This window comes from Bos indicus x Bos taurus, chromosome 13 (genome assembly GCF_003369695.1).
Source record: "Bos indicus x Bos taurus breed Angus x Brahman F1 hybrid chromosome 13, Bos_hybrid_MaternalHap_v2.0, whole genome shotgun sequence".
In the NCBI taxonomy this organism is placed as follows: domain Eukaryota; kingdom Metazoa; phylum Chordata; class Mammalia; order Artiodactyla; family Bovidae; genus Bos; species Bos indicus x Bos taurus.
In genome coordinates this window covers 40,382,555-40,399,111 of record NC_040088.1, presented here as the reverse complement: position 1 = coordinate 40,399,111, position 16,557 = coordinate 40,382,555, and the positions used below count along the sequence as shown (strand labels likewise).

Here is a 16,557-nt window from a genome sequence, read left to right as displayed (position 1 = left end):
GGTGCCTAGGGTGGTCGTCTCAGTGCTGCTGTGTGATCCTTTGACCCGATGGTGACCACTATGCTCTGGGAGGCCCTCTCTACTGTCTACTCTTTGGGGAGCCTCCTCAGGTCCGGAGCTGCTCAGTGACCAGGGCAACACGGGAAGGACCCCCAGGAGGCAGGCACATAGGACCTTGCCCTGCTCTGTAGCGGCCTCAGGGACACGGAAAGACTGAGCTGAGAAGATATACCACATTGTGGCTTCTTTCTGAAGCTGAGAATGCTGTATTATTAAAAAAAAAAAAACTTGGACCTGCAATCAAAGTAATAAAAACTGTAGGAAAAATCTGGCACCTTACCTTTGTTCTGACAAAGAAGGACTTGTCTTCAGTCTCCATGAGGTAGAAGAGGAAGTTGCTGGAACACGCCTCCCTCACCACTCGCTCCAGCTTGACGCGCAGGCTGGAGCACAGGTCGGCCACCAGGTCCTCATAGGAGGTGGGCTGTGGGCCGCAGACACAGAGCTCGCGGGGCATGGCCGCTCCCAAAGCCACAGGCGGTTCTGTGTCCTGGACCACCTGGCGGCTGCTCAGCATCACCTTGTTGAACTCGGCATACTCGCTGAGAATGACAGCGATGTCATTGCGCGAGTCTTTCAATGTACTGTTGTATTTCAGCTTGTGGAGGTGGAAGGAGGCGGTCTGATTCTGGTCTGAGTTTGTGAGGTGATTTCTACCATGGCCACACCTCTTCTTCCAGGAGGAGGAGCGGTCCACATGGTTGGGCATCTGATGCACGACTGTCACCACAAGAGGACTCCTGCTTCGGGAGGCGGGAGGCAGCCCCAGGCATGCGGGCATTGGGGTCCCAGGAAAAGCCCCGGTGGTGACCTGGGATGGGGGCTCCTTTGGAAAGGCACTGGGGAAGAGGGCAGAATGCTGAGCGGCTCCCATCTTCACAATTTGTTTCAGTTTGTGCGCAAAACGCAGGTGCTCCAAGTCTAAAGTGTTCTGGGTGAGGTCGTCGGTTCTCTGCCAGGTGTCCATCCAGGAGCTGAGCAAGCCACACGGGGCCATGCCCCTGGGGCGCCGCCTCAAGCCGTGCAGGGTTCTTGGGGTGTCTCTGAGCTCTCTGGTCACAGTGAAGTTGGCGTAGCTCCTGGGGACCCCGCAGACATCTCGGATTTGGACGTAACAGGGCACACACGTAGCTTCCTTCTTCAGTCCACCCAGCCAACTTCTGGGAGGAATGCTGGTCTCCAGCCCTGGAGCCTGGCTCGCGTAGCCCCAGTCGTGGTGATCACTGGTGTTCAGGCTCAGGAAAGAGTCGTGACTGTCTTTGGATGCACCTTCTCTTTTCCCAGTGTGGCCATATTGTGAAGCACGGGACTCTTCTGTGTTGTATCTGGGGTGTCCATACTCACCCACAGAGTCCTGATCTGAGTCTCCAGACAGGGGTTCATAGTAGATGTCAGAGAGCACACCCACACCCATGCCTCCGCCTGTGCCTGCCTCGCCCACACTCACACGTTGCAGCTGCTCTTCGGAGACCCCACCAATGGGAGGTGCACCAGATCGGGGAGCAAAGGACACATTGGGCTCTGGACTGGCACTCTCGCCATGGGCTGCAGTACCTGGGTGAGCATCAGCCTGCAGGTACGTGGGGAGAAGTCCACCACGGAGCAGATCCCATACTGCACATGGCGACCCTTCCTGCAGCAGACAGGTTGGCTCCTGTCTGCCTTGTGGGGAGCTGGTGAGCACCTGGGGGCTGGCACCTCCTGGATCCACGGCTCTTCCCTGTAACTCGGCTCCACTATCCTCACTGTCGAGCAGATGGGTCATCCTGACAACCGGGACTTCCTGTGTCGGGAACCCTGTCCCCGTGTTGCTGGGGCCTGTGCTGTGGGCTGCGGTGGCCCCACCCAAGGGGAGTGCAGGCTTGGGGAACTCTGGTTGCCTGTGGGTCTGCACACCCTCAGCTCCAGCAACTGGGTCAGAGCGCAAGGACTTAACCAGGATGTAACAGCATTCGTGTGTTTTCACATCACTGCTCAAAACATCTTCAGGAAGGCTCTGAGTGCTGGTCACCACAGCACCTGGTGTGGCTGTAGAAACAAACATGTCAGCAGACTTGTTTTCAGGGATCTCTGCAGGACTGAAAGGCTCACTGGTCTCCAGGACACGATGATGTGGGTGGGGGCTGCAGGTCTCCACACCCATGGGCTGCAATGGGTATCCTGACGATACCAGGTTTTCAAGAGAACCTCCGTAGGTGGCAGTGCAGGCAGGCTGGGTTACCGTGCCATCGCAGTCCGGCCCCTTTCCTGAGAGGGAGAAGCCCTCCCCACATTTACTCTGGCCAGTTTCCTGAGTGACGTCACCAGGAAGGATTAAGAATCTACCTTTTCTTCCTGCGCGGTTCTGTAATTGTAGAGGTGTTTCAGCAGAAAGCTGCATCTGCTGTACCTGAGCTGAGTTATCCTGTTCCACTGGATGGGTGGCAGTAACAAGAGAACTTTCCTTTTCTGTTATGGCCAAATCTCCTGACTCGACCTTGGAGAGGCTGGTGCTTTTCTCACCAAGCGCGTCACACTGTTTCAGACCACATGGAGATGTGGCCTGAGCTGGTGGTGCTTCTTCCACTGGTGCCTGGGGGTCAGGGCTGGAAGCTGGTGACACTTCTTCAATCAAGGAACCAAATGGGAAGTCAGAGGCAAGGTGAACTTCCTCCGCAACCTCCAGGGTACACGTTTCTTTAGAAAGTATGAAAGCCACTGTCTGTAAATGATCACCTTTTCCCTCTTTGTTTTCTGCTGGTTTCACAGACGTGTTAGCAGCAGAGTTCACGTCTCTGTTTTCTATGAAAGGAACCTCTTCAGGCACGAGTATTTCCTCTGCCATCTCCTGAAGGTCTATGCAGGGTAGCGGGGCCTCCCGCAGTTGCTCCACTTCACCAGTGGGCGCTTCTTCCCTAGGACTCGTGGGTGGTGATAGGGTGAGAGTGAGGTCAAGGTTGGAATCCTCCTCTGATACCTTGAGGCTGACCTCCTCTCCATTCACAGACAGGCCTGCTTCTTTGGTAAATGTGGAATTAAATGATTGAATACTAATATTTTCACTGTTCAGACCACTCTTGTCCTTCTTTAGTTCTGAAGAGCCACACAGAGTATTCCTTAGTGATGTGATGCAGTTAAGGGAATCCTTTTTTCCCAAGGGGGCAGAGGCTGACGAAGGAACCACTTCAACCTGGGACGGCTCTATTATTTCTTCTGAAGAGATGCTCAAGAGATTCTGTGTTGGGAGAAGGAATTCTTGAGAGAGTTTCATTTCTTCTCTGGGTAACAAGTAATTTGGACTTTTAGCCAATGGTAATGCTTCCATTACCATGGGATTATCAGATGGTGAAGGTGAGCCTGCCACAGCCTGTCCCTTCTGTAAGGAACATGTTTCTTCAGCAAGTGTCTCTCTACGCACTGAGGAGGCATGGAGGTACTGAGTGCCCTTTGGTCCTGACACCGCCAGTGAGGGGTTTTCCCCAAGGCCCTGCATCTGTGACTTTTCAAATGTGGACACAGGATGTCTAAGGCTTGCAGCAGGTGACACCTGTTTAGTCAACTCCACGTTAAAGGCTGTTGGTTTGTCAGCTCTGTTGACAGCTTCTGTCTGTACTGGCATGTAGGCACTTTTTTCCAAAGTGAGTGTAACTGGTTCCAGATTAATCATCACATACCCCATATCACCCTTCCCCTCCAACAATGGCTGACATTCTTTGTTTATGGGGCTGCTACACTGGGTAAGGCCCTGCAGAGCATCTGCTTCTGTTTCCCTTTGTGCATGAAAAATATCAACTTTGCTCTCAAGGGTGCTATACACAGACTTCTGACAAATCATTGATGGACTGTTGATCTCATCATAAGTCTTGGCAAATGTGGTTTGTGGGGCAGTATCATTATAAGAGGTCACTTGTGTGTTATCAAGAGGCTCAAAGGTTTCATCTTCACCAGGAATAGAAGGTCCATTAGCTTGAGTGTTTCCAATGCAAGGAAGCACAAGATTGGAAGTCTCCAGTTTACCTGATGACTCTTGTTCAGCTTTCCCCCTAATTATCTGAAATGATTAAAGCAAAATAAATAAATAAAAAAACCGAGAGTCTAAAATACATAATTTTTAAAAAATTTACACATGGGAAGAACAGACAAAGAACGATTTTAGCTAGCTCTGTCCTTTTGAATCTTCACAGGGCAGAGACCAAGCAAATCCCTCTCTTCTTACATAGGCTTAAAATACACCCGAGAGAGAGATTTTTTTAAAATACACACACAAAAGCTCCAATAAACACTATTCTAGGTAAGACACAGTAAGTATTATTCAGCTCAGAGAGAATAAGTAATTGGCCCCAAATCACACTACTAAAAAGCTACATAATTATGGCTGGCTCCTAGATCATCTGACCCTTACGATTCTTTTCCTATTTTCATTTCTTCAATCAGGATGGTAGATAAGCTCCAACAGCAGACAACGTGGAGTTTGAAAACTTAAGTTTCTGGCATTATAATCCTGTACACAGAGAATCCACTTTCCTAAAAGAAATCAGTGCCTTGTTTTGAAAGTGATTTTATGTACAAAAAAATTTCTTCAAAAGTAATACCAGCATTTTTAGTATTCAGCTTTACTGACCTCATTATTATAAGAACAGATGAAATTCTGGCTTTCTGGGCTTTCCTGGTGACCCACTGTTGCAAATATTTCTTTCTGTTCGTTCTGCACCCAGAGCTCCAGGCCTCTCACAGGAGACGGCTTTGTGAAAGGACGCAGGGGGTCAGCGTCAGGGCAGGACACCTCAGCTGCATGGCCTCTGGGAGCCTCACTGGCCTCCACCAGAGGGTCTACGGAGAACCTCTCTACTCTGGAGGGCTCCTCGATTTCACCAAACTCAAATGACTCTAGTGTGCTATTTATGGACACGTATTTTGCTGGGTTGCTGTGTTCAACGACTTTCCGGGATGACCGCACAACTTTGTTCTGTCTGCTATAAAACAGAGCCACCCACATATGCAGCAGAAGCTTCACCTCTTCCACGTTATCTGGTAAATCAGTATTCCAGGGCCTGAGGGTTTAAAGAAGGAACAAATGAAAATAGTTGAAGATGACTCTTTTAGATGACTGTCATATCATAAAGCAAGTGCCTTCATCATTAACCTTAGTTTTTATGTTCAGTTTTCTTTTAAAATTACATGCTGCTGCTGCTAAGTTGCTTCAGTCGTGTCCACTCTCTGCGACCCCATAGATGGCAGCCTACCAGGATCCTCCGCCCATGGGATTTTCCAGGCAAGAGTATTGGAGTGGATTGCCATGGCCTTCTCCAAAAATTACATGAGCATGAAATAAAAATAAGACAAAAATGAAGTTAATTAACAAATAATTACAATGCATCTCATCCCTTCTTTTTACAGAGACAGAGCAAGGAGCTGGAAATCAGAGTTTTAAGTGACTTCTTTCCAAACACAAACTCTGTGAATGCAAGAACCATGATCAGAACATAGGCCTTTCCGTTCTGAGCCTGGGGCTCTCCCCAAATTCAATGCGAGCTCTCCTGGGACAAAACAGATACCTTATGTGAATAATGGCTTCAGTGACTTCCCAAATCCTCATCTCTTGGCTTCTGGGAAGTCTGGCCAACTCATTTCTTTTCTAATTCTACATGTCTAACAGTTGGGAAGTCTGAAGATTAAAGTAGTCAGGCAGTTCAACAGAACTGCACTATTTTCAGATCCAAGCTTTGAAGACTCTCCTGAAACCAGAAGGGAGACAGAACACACTTCTGGCCATGTGCCAGGCCAAAGAACAGCAGAGCGAGTGCAGTGAGTCAGAGGGGTTACAGAGTGGGGCTTCAGTGAAGCAGGGTTCAGGGGAAGGAAGTGACCCTCTTGAGCAAATGCAGGCTCTTAGGTGTGAGCTGGTCCTGGAGCGAGAGGAGTCCGAAGGAATTCAGGGCCTCGCACAAGCATCATCCCCCTGCTAGGTGCTAAGGTCACAGGCCAATGCTCACTGCTAACAGTGATAGTCACTGTTCAATACCAGCCTGTCACCATGCAAACCCTTATACATGGCTATTATTAAACTCATGTTAAAAACATTGCCCACAGACTGTCACCCTTCGCAGGTGTCATCTGGACACTGGAGAGAAATGTAGACTCTCAGGCCCTACCCCAAACAGAGTCAGAACCCACAGTTCAGTGAGCTCCCGGGTTGAGTATCAGGAAGGGCCAGAAGTGCTGTTCTGAGAGCTGGGGGAGCCTTGACTCAACACCGAGGCTGGTCCATGCTCCAAAGCCAGTGCTCTTAGCTCTCTGCTATTCTGCCTTGATCCCTAAGGAAATTTCTAGAAAAACCCCATGTAAACATGCTCACTCACAGCAATGTGACCAACTTGACAAGCTACAAGTTTTGTTTTTTAAATTATTTACTTATGTGGCTGCACTGGGTCTTAGTTGAAGCACATGGGATCTAGTTCCCTGACTAGGGATTGAACCTAATCCTAATCCTGCTTGGGGAAGGAGGAATCTCAGCCACTGGACCACCAGGGAAGTCCCCAGGTAATTCTTTAAATGTTTCTTCTGGGATTCAGTCTGCAAAGCATTATTCCTTTACCTCACTATTTTCCACCAAGATCTTATTTACAGATTACAATTCAAGGACCAGAAAGACTCATGAAGGAGCATCTCAATGATCCACTGCTCTGTATTACTCCCCATTTACTGGATTTTACACCCTTTTTTCTCCCTCCTCAGAATGAGCACAGTATCCCTTCTCCCTACATTGAGGTATCTACCCAATGTCGCCCCTACTCACCCATGCAGTGCTCTGACCACAGTCTTCTCCAGAGGGTTGTTGGTGTACTTGCTGTCTAAGCTGAAAGAGTAATCTGCTTCACATGTGAACGTGACCTTAAAGGAGCCGTCACAGCAGAATACGGTGTGTGAGGAGCAGCGGAAGTCCTGCGTGCCAGTGGGCAGCAACCTGCCCCTGTGCCTGAAGGCCAGGGCCATGGAGAGCTTCTGTAGCGGGGACTTCATCTTCGTGCGCAGGAAGGGTATCACCTTCCCCACAGGGGTCCCCATGTCAGAGCCTTTGGTGCTGGTCTTGGCAAAGGCCAGGGCTGGGCTCCCCCTCTTTGAATGTTCTGCGAGGAGCAGGGCGTAGGAATGCTCCGCAGCCACGAAAGAGCTCTGGCTTGCATCGGAACTCTCGTGGATCTCCTTGGGAAGTGCTGGCTGGGCTTCTGCAGGCGCCCAACTGCCAGGACCCACGCTCTCTTCCTCTGGGCTGACTGTGGGGTCTGATGACAGCCTACTCTGGTCAGAGGACGGCTTGGGTGACGGCCCACCTTTCTGACTTTTAACTCCTCTGTGGTATTCGTGGTCTGATGTCCCACGCAAAGGCTGTTCTTTAGAAAGCAGAACACTGTTTTGCGGCGGCTCCAGGGAGCCGGAGAGGTTTCTGGGCTCGGGGGATGTCGTGCTAGAGGTAGCAGCACTCAGAGCCAGGTCGGCCAGCATGTTAAGGGCCTGGGAGTCACAGCCGACAACAGAGGTTTCAGTCGGGGCTTTTGGGGCCACCGTGACATGTTCTGGTTGGGCTGTATTTATGCTAATAACATCTTGACCACTGGAAATTTCTGATTGAAGCTGTAAAGCAGTTTCTCCTTTGGCTTCAGTGTAAAAGAAAAAAAGATATATAACATTTGATTTCCATAGAACTAATTCTTTGTTGTATTACTATGGCTCAATGAAAGTCAACAGTTAAGGGGATGTATTTAAGAAAAACCTCTTGGTATGTTGCAAAGTTTGTATTAAGTTTTTATTATCAGACTGAGGTCTTGTCCAGTTCCCTGAGGCTTTATAATGTGTTTACCAGAAGAACCAGTCCTAAGGAGTATGCATATTAATTTTAAAAAAAATCACCCTTTGAAACTGCATGTACTGATCTACACACAAGGCATATTGCTCAGCTAGAGAAATAAGACAAAGACAAAAAAATAAAAAACCAACCACCCTCAAAACAAGAAAACAAGACTTCTGCCTTCAGAGGGCTTACAGTCTAGTGAGAATCTAAGAGTTTCTAAGTTTAAAGTGTATATTATAGAATGTTAATATACTTCCTTAGAAATTATTTTACAAGTTACTACAAAAATCACCTAAGTTCAAAATAGAGACGATTTTAACCATACTGATGTTTAAATATAATGTTATGATAAGAATAAAACATGAGAACTGTTTTAAGAATATTCTGAATGACCAATTAACTTCAAGTTTTAAAACTTCAGTTTTTACATTGAAAACATTTCCCCTCTACTCTGCAAAAAAGCAAATCTCCTCATCTACTGATAATTCTTTCAGCAGGTAGTCAACTCTCCCCATGTGCCTTTGGTCAGAAAACACACGCTCAGGTGGTTTACTTGCCTTCTCAGCCTTCTTAAAAGTGGTTACCACAAAGGACAAAGCTCACAACAGTACCAGGCAGTGAGTCCCTGTAGCAGGTGGCTAGATGGACAGAAAAGCCAACTGTGCCCCTCTTTATAACTAGAAATAGCAGGTCCGACATGAATTACCAACCTGTCTCCAAAGGCCAGTGACAATACATTTATAGCGGAAACTCTGGCTTATGAGGTCATCAAACAAAAAGATGAGAGTGTGTGTATGGTGAGGAGGGTGGAATTAATCAAGCACTGCCCAGTTTTTATTTAACATATAAAGCTCCAAGGGAGTGAGGTGGGAGAAAGTGACCCAGAGAGCTGTCTCATGAACTCCCTGGGTGTACTGGAAACACGAAATCCATTTTAGGATCGATGTATGTGCTGACAGTTCATTCTACCCTTTAATACCATGGCTCTTACACCAAGTGTCATTCTGGATAGAATCAAGCGAAAGAGTTCATTTTAATAAATACGTGTCATTTCAGGTAACAGAGAAGGCACTGGCAACCACTCCAGTACTCTTGCCTGGAAAATCCCATGGACGGAAGGCTGTAGTCCATGGGGTCGCTAAGAGTCATGTCACTTTCCCTTTTCCCTTTCATGCACTGGAGAAGGAAATGGCAACCCACTCCAGTGTTCTTGCCTGGAGAATCCCAGGGACGGGGGAGCCTGGTGGGCTGCCGTCTATGGGGTCGCACAGAGTCGGACACGACTGAAGCGACTTAGCAGCAGCATTTCAAGTAAATCACTTAAGTACTGACTTGTTAGAGGTTTTCAATTCATTAAAAATACAATACTGTTTATCTCTTTTAAGAAATATAGATAAGAAGATGCCAAATGAATTATAAAAATAGAGATTTCAATAAATAAAAACTATATTGAAAACTTTAAAAAGGACAGAAAACTATTCGTTTCAGTAACAAAATGACTGAGCCTTCTTAAACTCTAATATTTCAAGTAAAAGAAATGAAGCAGATTAAGACATAAAAGAAAAATTAAGACATTATTTAAAAGGTGGTAATCTTACAGTTTTAACTTGGAATATGGCTGCACAATGTATACAGACATTTGCAATATAAGTCAGCCTTTTCCTGAATGCATATTGTGAAAACTTTGCATTTTCTGCCAATGACATCATATACCTCCTCCCACTAATGGACTAGCCTGCAAGTATCTGGAGGCCAGTTCAGCACAAGGAATTCTAATGACATGGCAAAGAATACAATGCATTACGTATGTGTCTATGCTCATCCTGTTTACAAACTAATTGGAAAGACAGGACCAAGTCACACTAGATAACTGGAAGAGTATGAATGCAATTCTTTAATGTTCTCAAAAGCCCAAAAGGAACTGAAAGAACGGAGAGATGAGTGCAGATCAGAGCCCCAGAAAACGCCTCCATGTGACTGAACTGAGCACAGGTGACGCACAGCAGTGACCCCAGGTGCGGAGTGTGGGAGCCCGGCACAGGGAAACGGCAAGGGAGAGACGTGGAGCCCTGGGGAGACTACCTTGTGACCGCCTGGGGCGACAAGCAGACTCTCTATAGGCTGTACAGTGATGAGATTTCAGAACATCTTCAGTCATAAACAACTTTGAACAAACTGAGGAAAGGGACTTCCCTATAGGTCCAGTGGTTAAGACTCCGTGCCTCCAATGTGGGGGGCATGGGTTTTGCTGCAGTGAGGTGCACTTGAAAACTAAAAGAAAAAAAAGAGGAAAGAAAAAACCAAGCTCATCGGTAATACCATCACATCAACAAAAGTTTCTTTCCCTGAATTCCACCTAAGATTTTTTTAAAAATCTAAAGAGAGATAAGAGAGAAAGCAGAATCATGAGATTAGACAGAAAACTGATAGGATTACAAAGGTATGAGGAAATGAAGGTTTTTCTAAACAAGAAACAGCACCATGTAGCACAACAGACTCAAAACTGAAGACCCTGTAAATGGTGCAGGTCTTGCCAAGTGGTGGGGGCTGTACTGCACTCAGAGAACGTGGGCACGAGATCGGTGTGAGCGAGGAGAAGAGCCAAGGCCACGGTGATTGAGAACTTTCCAGTGATGAGGAGCTTCCAGCAGGTGGAACACAGAAGCTCTCATAAAGAGATTCCGTTATCCTCTTCCACAAATGCAGAACTAAATAAATTTAATGCCTTTTAAGACCAAATACAGCATTCTGGATTCCTGACTGCTTTGAACCACCTCTTTACAGTTCCCTCTGGGCAGACTTATAACCGTCTCCTTTTTATAACTGATTATGGTCCAGGAAAGTACTGCCATATGCTATTGCTTGTGAATTTAGTCACTTAAAAAGACCATTTATACTTTAACTCTGGTAAACTGTTCCTGTTCAGGCTTTCTGGAAACTTAAAAGTAGGTTTTACTTAGTAAAGGCAAGAATCTTCACACTTTCCTAATTTATTCACAATAGGAAACCAAGTTACTCGTCCTGTCAGAGTCTGAACTACAGAAGACAGCAAGGACCTAACAGACTTCAGCTGATCTCATACTAGTCAATATACTATCTTGCAATCTTGATTAGTCTGTATTGTGGTGCTGAAATATATAGGAAGTGTGTTTCTTACCAGGTTGTGGCTGTTTTCTGAGTCTTGGATTCTGATTGCCTTTTACTATATTTACCCTCTGTTTCTGTGGAGGTTTCTTCATGGGTGGCTTAGCCGTTGGAACAGGTGTGTCTGGAGAGGTCGCTCGTCTCCTTGCCCTTTTAGCATTCGTTGCCACTGGAACATCTTTAGAACTAGGAGCTTCTTGGGCTTTCCTACCCAGTTTGGGTATCTGTACAAACTGTGTAGTCAGCACCTCAGCACCTTATGCAGAAAAGACACCATTTTTTAAGGGGTGGGGGCTCACATATTTATCAGCATAGCTTTCTCCTTTGATTTCTTTTGTTGTGTGGGGAATAACTTTAGTAATGGGGAATAAAATATAAAATTTGGGATAGTTCATTAACAATTTTTTTTAAACAAAGCAAGAGTTAAAAACCTCTCACATAAGTATAAAAATATGAACTTGTTAAGTCTGGTCTATCTATCCAGATTAGAAGAAAATATCAGAGTAGTAACTTTATAAAAATAAAACAACAATTAAAGAAAAAATTCCATAATCTTTGCTGACTGATGTAACAGGTAAGGCTGAATATTCTAGTTCACAGCACTGGGACAAATAATTCAATTTACCCAAAAGCGACAGAGGTCCCATGAAGTGACGTGGTTGAAACCGTAAGCACACTGCAGAGATGAGACTGCAGATTCACAAAGACCTTACATGTTTTTCTTCACTACACCTAAATATTAATACCAAAGCCTTAACACCCGCCTGAAAAAAATCACCTCTTAAGAGAAGATGCAGGAAGGTACACTGAAAAAAATCCTCAACCTACTCCCCTTATGGCAGAAAGTGAAGAAAAACTAAAAAGCCTCTTGATGAAAGCAAAAGAGGAGAGTGAAAAAGTTGGCTTAAAACTGAACATTCAGAAAAGTAAGATCGTGGCATCCGGTCCCATCACTTCATGGCAAATAAATGGGGAAACAATGGAAACACTGAGAGACTTTATTTTTTTGGGCTCCCAAACCACTGCAGATGGTGACTGCAGTCATGAAATTAAAAAACGCTTGCTCCTTGGAAGAAAAGCTATGGTTTTTCCAGTATTCGTGTAAGGATGTGAGAGTTGGACTATAAAGAAAGCTGAGCGCTGAAGAATTGATGCTTTTGAACTGTGGTGTAGAAGAAGAATTGAGAGTCCTTTGGACTGCAAGGACATCCAACCAGTCCATCCTAAAGGAAATCATCCCTGAATATTCATTGGAAGGACTGAAGCTGAAGCTCCAATACTTTGGTGGCCACCTGATGTGAAGAACTGAATCATTGGAAAAGACCCTGATGCTGGGAAAGATTGAAGGTGGGAGGAGAAGGGACGACAGAGGATGAGACAGTTGGATGGCATCAATGACTCAATGGATATAAGTTTAAGTAAGCTCCAGGAGTTGGTGATGGACAGGGAAGCCTGGCGTGTTACAGTCCATGGGGTTGCAAAGAGTCGGACACAACTGAGCAACTGAACTGAACTGAACTTACAAAATGCTCAGCTTTACTTCTCAGGGAAAGAGCTAAAGGTGGAGGGAGATGAGAAAAAAACTATTAATGACCTGCTTGTATCACACATAGCAAGTGTTTCAATGCTTTAAGAGTTGAAAAAAATGTTAATAAATGTTCCCTGTGAAAACTGTTTTCCACATTGTTTCCTGTGAAAACTATTTTCCATACTGACTATATAAAATTATCATACCTGTGAATGTTTGTAAACATTTTAAATTCACATCATATAGAAAATACTATTTCTAATTGCAAACAGAAAAATGATACTAAACAGTGTAAGAATGTGATGGTTATTAGTGAAATATAAAAAAGAGACCAATTTCATTTTATGTTTTTGAAAATCAGAGGAATAAGTGGTTTTTTAAAAAGCTTTTAGGGCTCTCTTAATGTTGGACATTTCCCTGGGTTTAATTATTTTCTTCCCTACTAAACTAATAAAGGCAACAGAGCAGCATAGTTTTGTTTGTTCCAGAATAAGACTTCTGATTCTACATCAGTTACAATTTTTAAACATTTTGCCATTAAAAAAGGCAAAATATAAATCAAACAGGAAAATGAAAGTGAAACTGAAAGTCACTCAATCATGTCCGACTTTTTGTGACCCCATGGACTATACAGTCCATGGAATTCTCCAGGCCAGAATACTGGAATGGGTAGCCTTTCCTTTCTCCAGGGGATCTTCCCAACCCAGGGATCTAACCCAGGTCTCCTGCATAAAAGTGGAAAATGATTAATACTAAATTGAGAAGAGAAAGGAAACAAGATAAGATGATCAAGACGAGGGGACATGTAAGATCTGCACGGGCAGGAAGTGAACACCTCTCATGACCCAGGTCCTGGGAAGAAAAGGGGAAACATGACCCTGCAGGGACCACCCTGCTTATCTGCATCACTCAACAGCATGTTTCTCAAACTGCGCACAATAACCCATGGGTGGACTGTCAAATAAACCTAGTGGGCTGCAACCAGAATTCTTTATTAAATGAAACAGGATATATCAGATTATACTGCACAAAGTTAGGGTAAATGTTTTCTGAAATTTCTGTTTCGGTATGTATGCATTTGTGTATACTGGACTAAAACATAAAACACATTTCTTACAGTGGATGAAATTTAAAATGTTTTGAGAAATAGTGACAACATATATGTTGAATTACAGATAATATATTTAATACCTTTAAGTAAATTCATATAGAGAAGAAAGCCAATATGGCCTGGAATGTGTGTGGGAAAGTGTGTGTCTGCTTCATGCTGCCCTTCTTTCCACCACCTTCCTAAACACACACACCATTTCTCAAACTATAATTGGTCAGAAATAACTATTTGTTAAACCAAAGGGTAAAATCTTAATTATCTAGGATCCTGGGGGATCCACACATCTCCAGTATTTCTTCTTTAGGCATCAAGTGTTAAATTCACAACATGACAGACAAGGCCAGCTAAGACACATGCTCATAAGCAGCCTCCCGCTTTGCCTGCGATCAAGTACAGAGATGATGGGGAAATGCCTAAGGGGCTCTGGCCACAGTCTGCTCGCCCTTCTCAAAGAGAACATGGAGCGTAAGTTCCCTCAGTTCAGTCACTCACTCGTGTCTGACTCTTTGCGACCCCATGGACTGCAGCACGCTAGGACTCCCTGTCCATCACCAACTCCCGGAGCTTACTCAAACTCATGTCCATTGAGTCGGTGATGCCATCCAACCATCTCATCCTCTGTCATCCCCTTCTCCTCCCACCTTCAATCTTTCCCAGCATCAGAGTCTTTTCCAATGAGTCAGTTCTTTCCATTAGGTGGCCAAAGTACTGGAGTTTCAGCTTTGGCATCAGTCCTTCCAATGAATATTCAGGACTAATTTCCTTTAAGTTCTCTATTTTTAAACAAATACACTACACATATCTGAGGGGGCTCTAAGCCAGAGTTGTGCTGTCTGCTGTGCTCTGCTGGCTAAAGTGCACTTGACTGACACTACATGGCTCTGGATGCGGGCTCCTACTCAGTTTTCAGGGACAACAAAACCACTTGTGAACTGTTTCTTTACATACGTCTCCAGGCCACTGGACACTGGTTTCAGTAGGTCCGTACCAGACAGCAGGTCCAGGTGACCACCTTTAGAACACATCAAGGGTTAGAACTCTGCCCCAGGGTGCTCTAGTTGTGGAGGCCCAGGTGGACCCTCTTTAGATGTGCTCAGGCCGTCACTCAAAACTTTCTACCAGTTGCTCTTAGTGTGCCTGATGTTAGGAGATCCTATCCAATCTGTCCCAGGGCAGTTCAGAAACTGAAAGACCTTATTTCTTAGAAAGATAAGTAAATAACTAAGTGGCAACTGGAGCAGTTTTACAAGTGAATAAGGGCTTCTGGTGGGCAGGCTTTTGTCCTGTTGACTTTCACCTGTCACCTCGATCAGTGCTCCCCAGCTCTAGTGTGCATACAAGCCATCGGGAAAGAACACCTCACAGATGCCACCAAGCTATGGTCCAGGACTGTCACACAGGGTGGGGACATAACGTTTGAAAACCCACATGATGTGCTTACCTCTTTTTCTCCTCTGAGGAAACTGTCCTTTGACTAGCTTGAGAGTCGTGGAAGAGGCGGGACCCTTGTTTTCTCTAGCAGGAGTCCTTTTGGGGAAGGGTCGGTACAAGCTCACCCTTTTACTCTGTACCATGGGCAGCTTGCTTGCCTTTCTCTTGGGCTGCACTCTCAGATTTGGTGCTAGGCTCAGTGGGACCAGAGCTCCCTGTCTTGCTTGAAACACATCTTCAGAGTTATTTCCAGTTTCTGTATCTTTTCTTCCTTCTGCCTCTGAGTTGTGAAATTCAGGATCTGGAGTCATCACTAAAGAAAAGCCTGCATCGCATATCCCATCTGAAATAGAAGGAGACTGAGGACGCTCTGCCAATAGACCTAACACAGTAGACACTCCCAAAATGTACCCGCTCGCATTTGAAAAGTAAGACTTCAGCTGAGTTAAAGACTGTAAAGGGCACTTTTCAGCTGGAGGAGTCAAGTCAAAACCACTGGACACTTGGCCAGAGAAGCCAGTTTCTTTAAATCCGTCCTGGGAAGCAGCAGTCAGTGGAGGGCTTTTGTTCACCTTGGACAAGTCTTGGAAATTATGCTTTACTAATGTGTTTAGAGAGATTCCTTTTTCAGAAAATGATTTCTTTGCTTCTAGCAGGGCACAATTGAGGGCAGGCAAAACGGGCACCACCTTCAATGAGATGTTGTCTTCAACTTTCAAGTCTGTAAGACCTAAAATATATATGCATGTATTAAAAACCTGAACTTTTTTTTTTTCCAAAAATCATGCAGGAAAAAAAATGCTTTATATTACAAAATTATAGGATGGTTAAATATAATGAGTGTTTCAAATGGTAATCTAAATAGCGATTAATAGAAGGCTTATGAATGCACTTAATGAACATATATATGAAAATACATACAGAATCAAAACAGAGTCATTCAGGAGGGATGACAAGGTGAGAATTAAGAAGGCAGGCCTGCCTCCAGCTTCGAAAAATAGCACTGGCTCTTAGAGTTGGCAGAGTTGCTTTTCTGTTCTTATCTGTACCTTATATGACCTACTTCAAACTCTCTTAACAAGGTATTCAAAGGTGAAAACGTCCTTTGGTTCGCATTTTGACTTTCCTTTTTCTTCTAGCTTTATTGAGATATAACTGAAATACGGCACTGTGTACATTCAGAATTTACAGCATAATGATTTGACTTACATACATCATTAAACAGTTACCTCAGTAAGTCTAGTGAACAACCATCATACCATATAGATACAAAATTAAAGAAATAAAGTTTTTTTCCTTGTGATGGGAACCAACTGAACTCAAACAAAGTAAACCCCTAAGTAACCCTCAAGTTAATATTATGTAACTAGACTGACTGGAAAATCCCACTGACGGAGGTGCCTGGTAGGCTGCAGTCCATGGGGTCTCTAAGAGTCGGACAGGACTGAGCGACTT

General features: G+C 44.8%; 1 protein-coding gene across 7 annotated transcripts in view; it reads right to left on the bottom strand.

The window, feature by feature from the left end:
* TASOR2 (transcription activation suppressor family member 2) overlaps positions 1-16,557 on the bottom strand; it is a 67,049-nt gene that overhangs the window by 5,691 nt on the left and 44,801 nt on the right. For 5 of the 7 annotated variants that reach the window (XM_027559531.1, XM_027559529.1, XM_027559528.1 and 2 more), the window contains 6 exons: positions 15,113-15,832; positions 11,046-11,288; positions 9,971-10,159; positions 6,836-7,694; positions 4,661-5,090; positions 341-4,090 (listed from right to left, as the gene is read on the bottom strand). In XM_027559531.1, the coding sequence (XP_027415332.1) occupies positions 341-4,090; positions 4,661-5,090; positions 6,836-7,694; positions 9,971-10,159; positions 11,046-11,288; positions 15,113-15,832 (6,191 nt within the window). The remainder of the gene's footprint in view (positions 1-340; positions 4,091-4,660; positions 5,091-6,835; positions 7,695-9,970; positions 10,160-11,045; positions 11,289-15,112; positions 15,833-16,557) is intronic. The other 2 variants (XM_027559532.1, XM_027559533.1) reach the window with 2 other exon arrangements.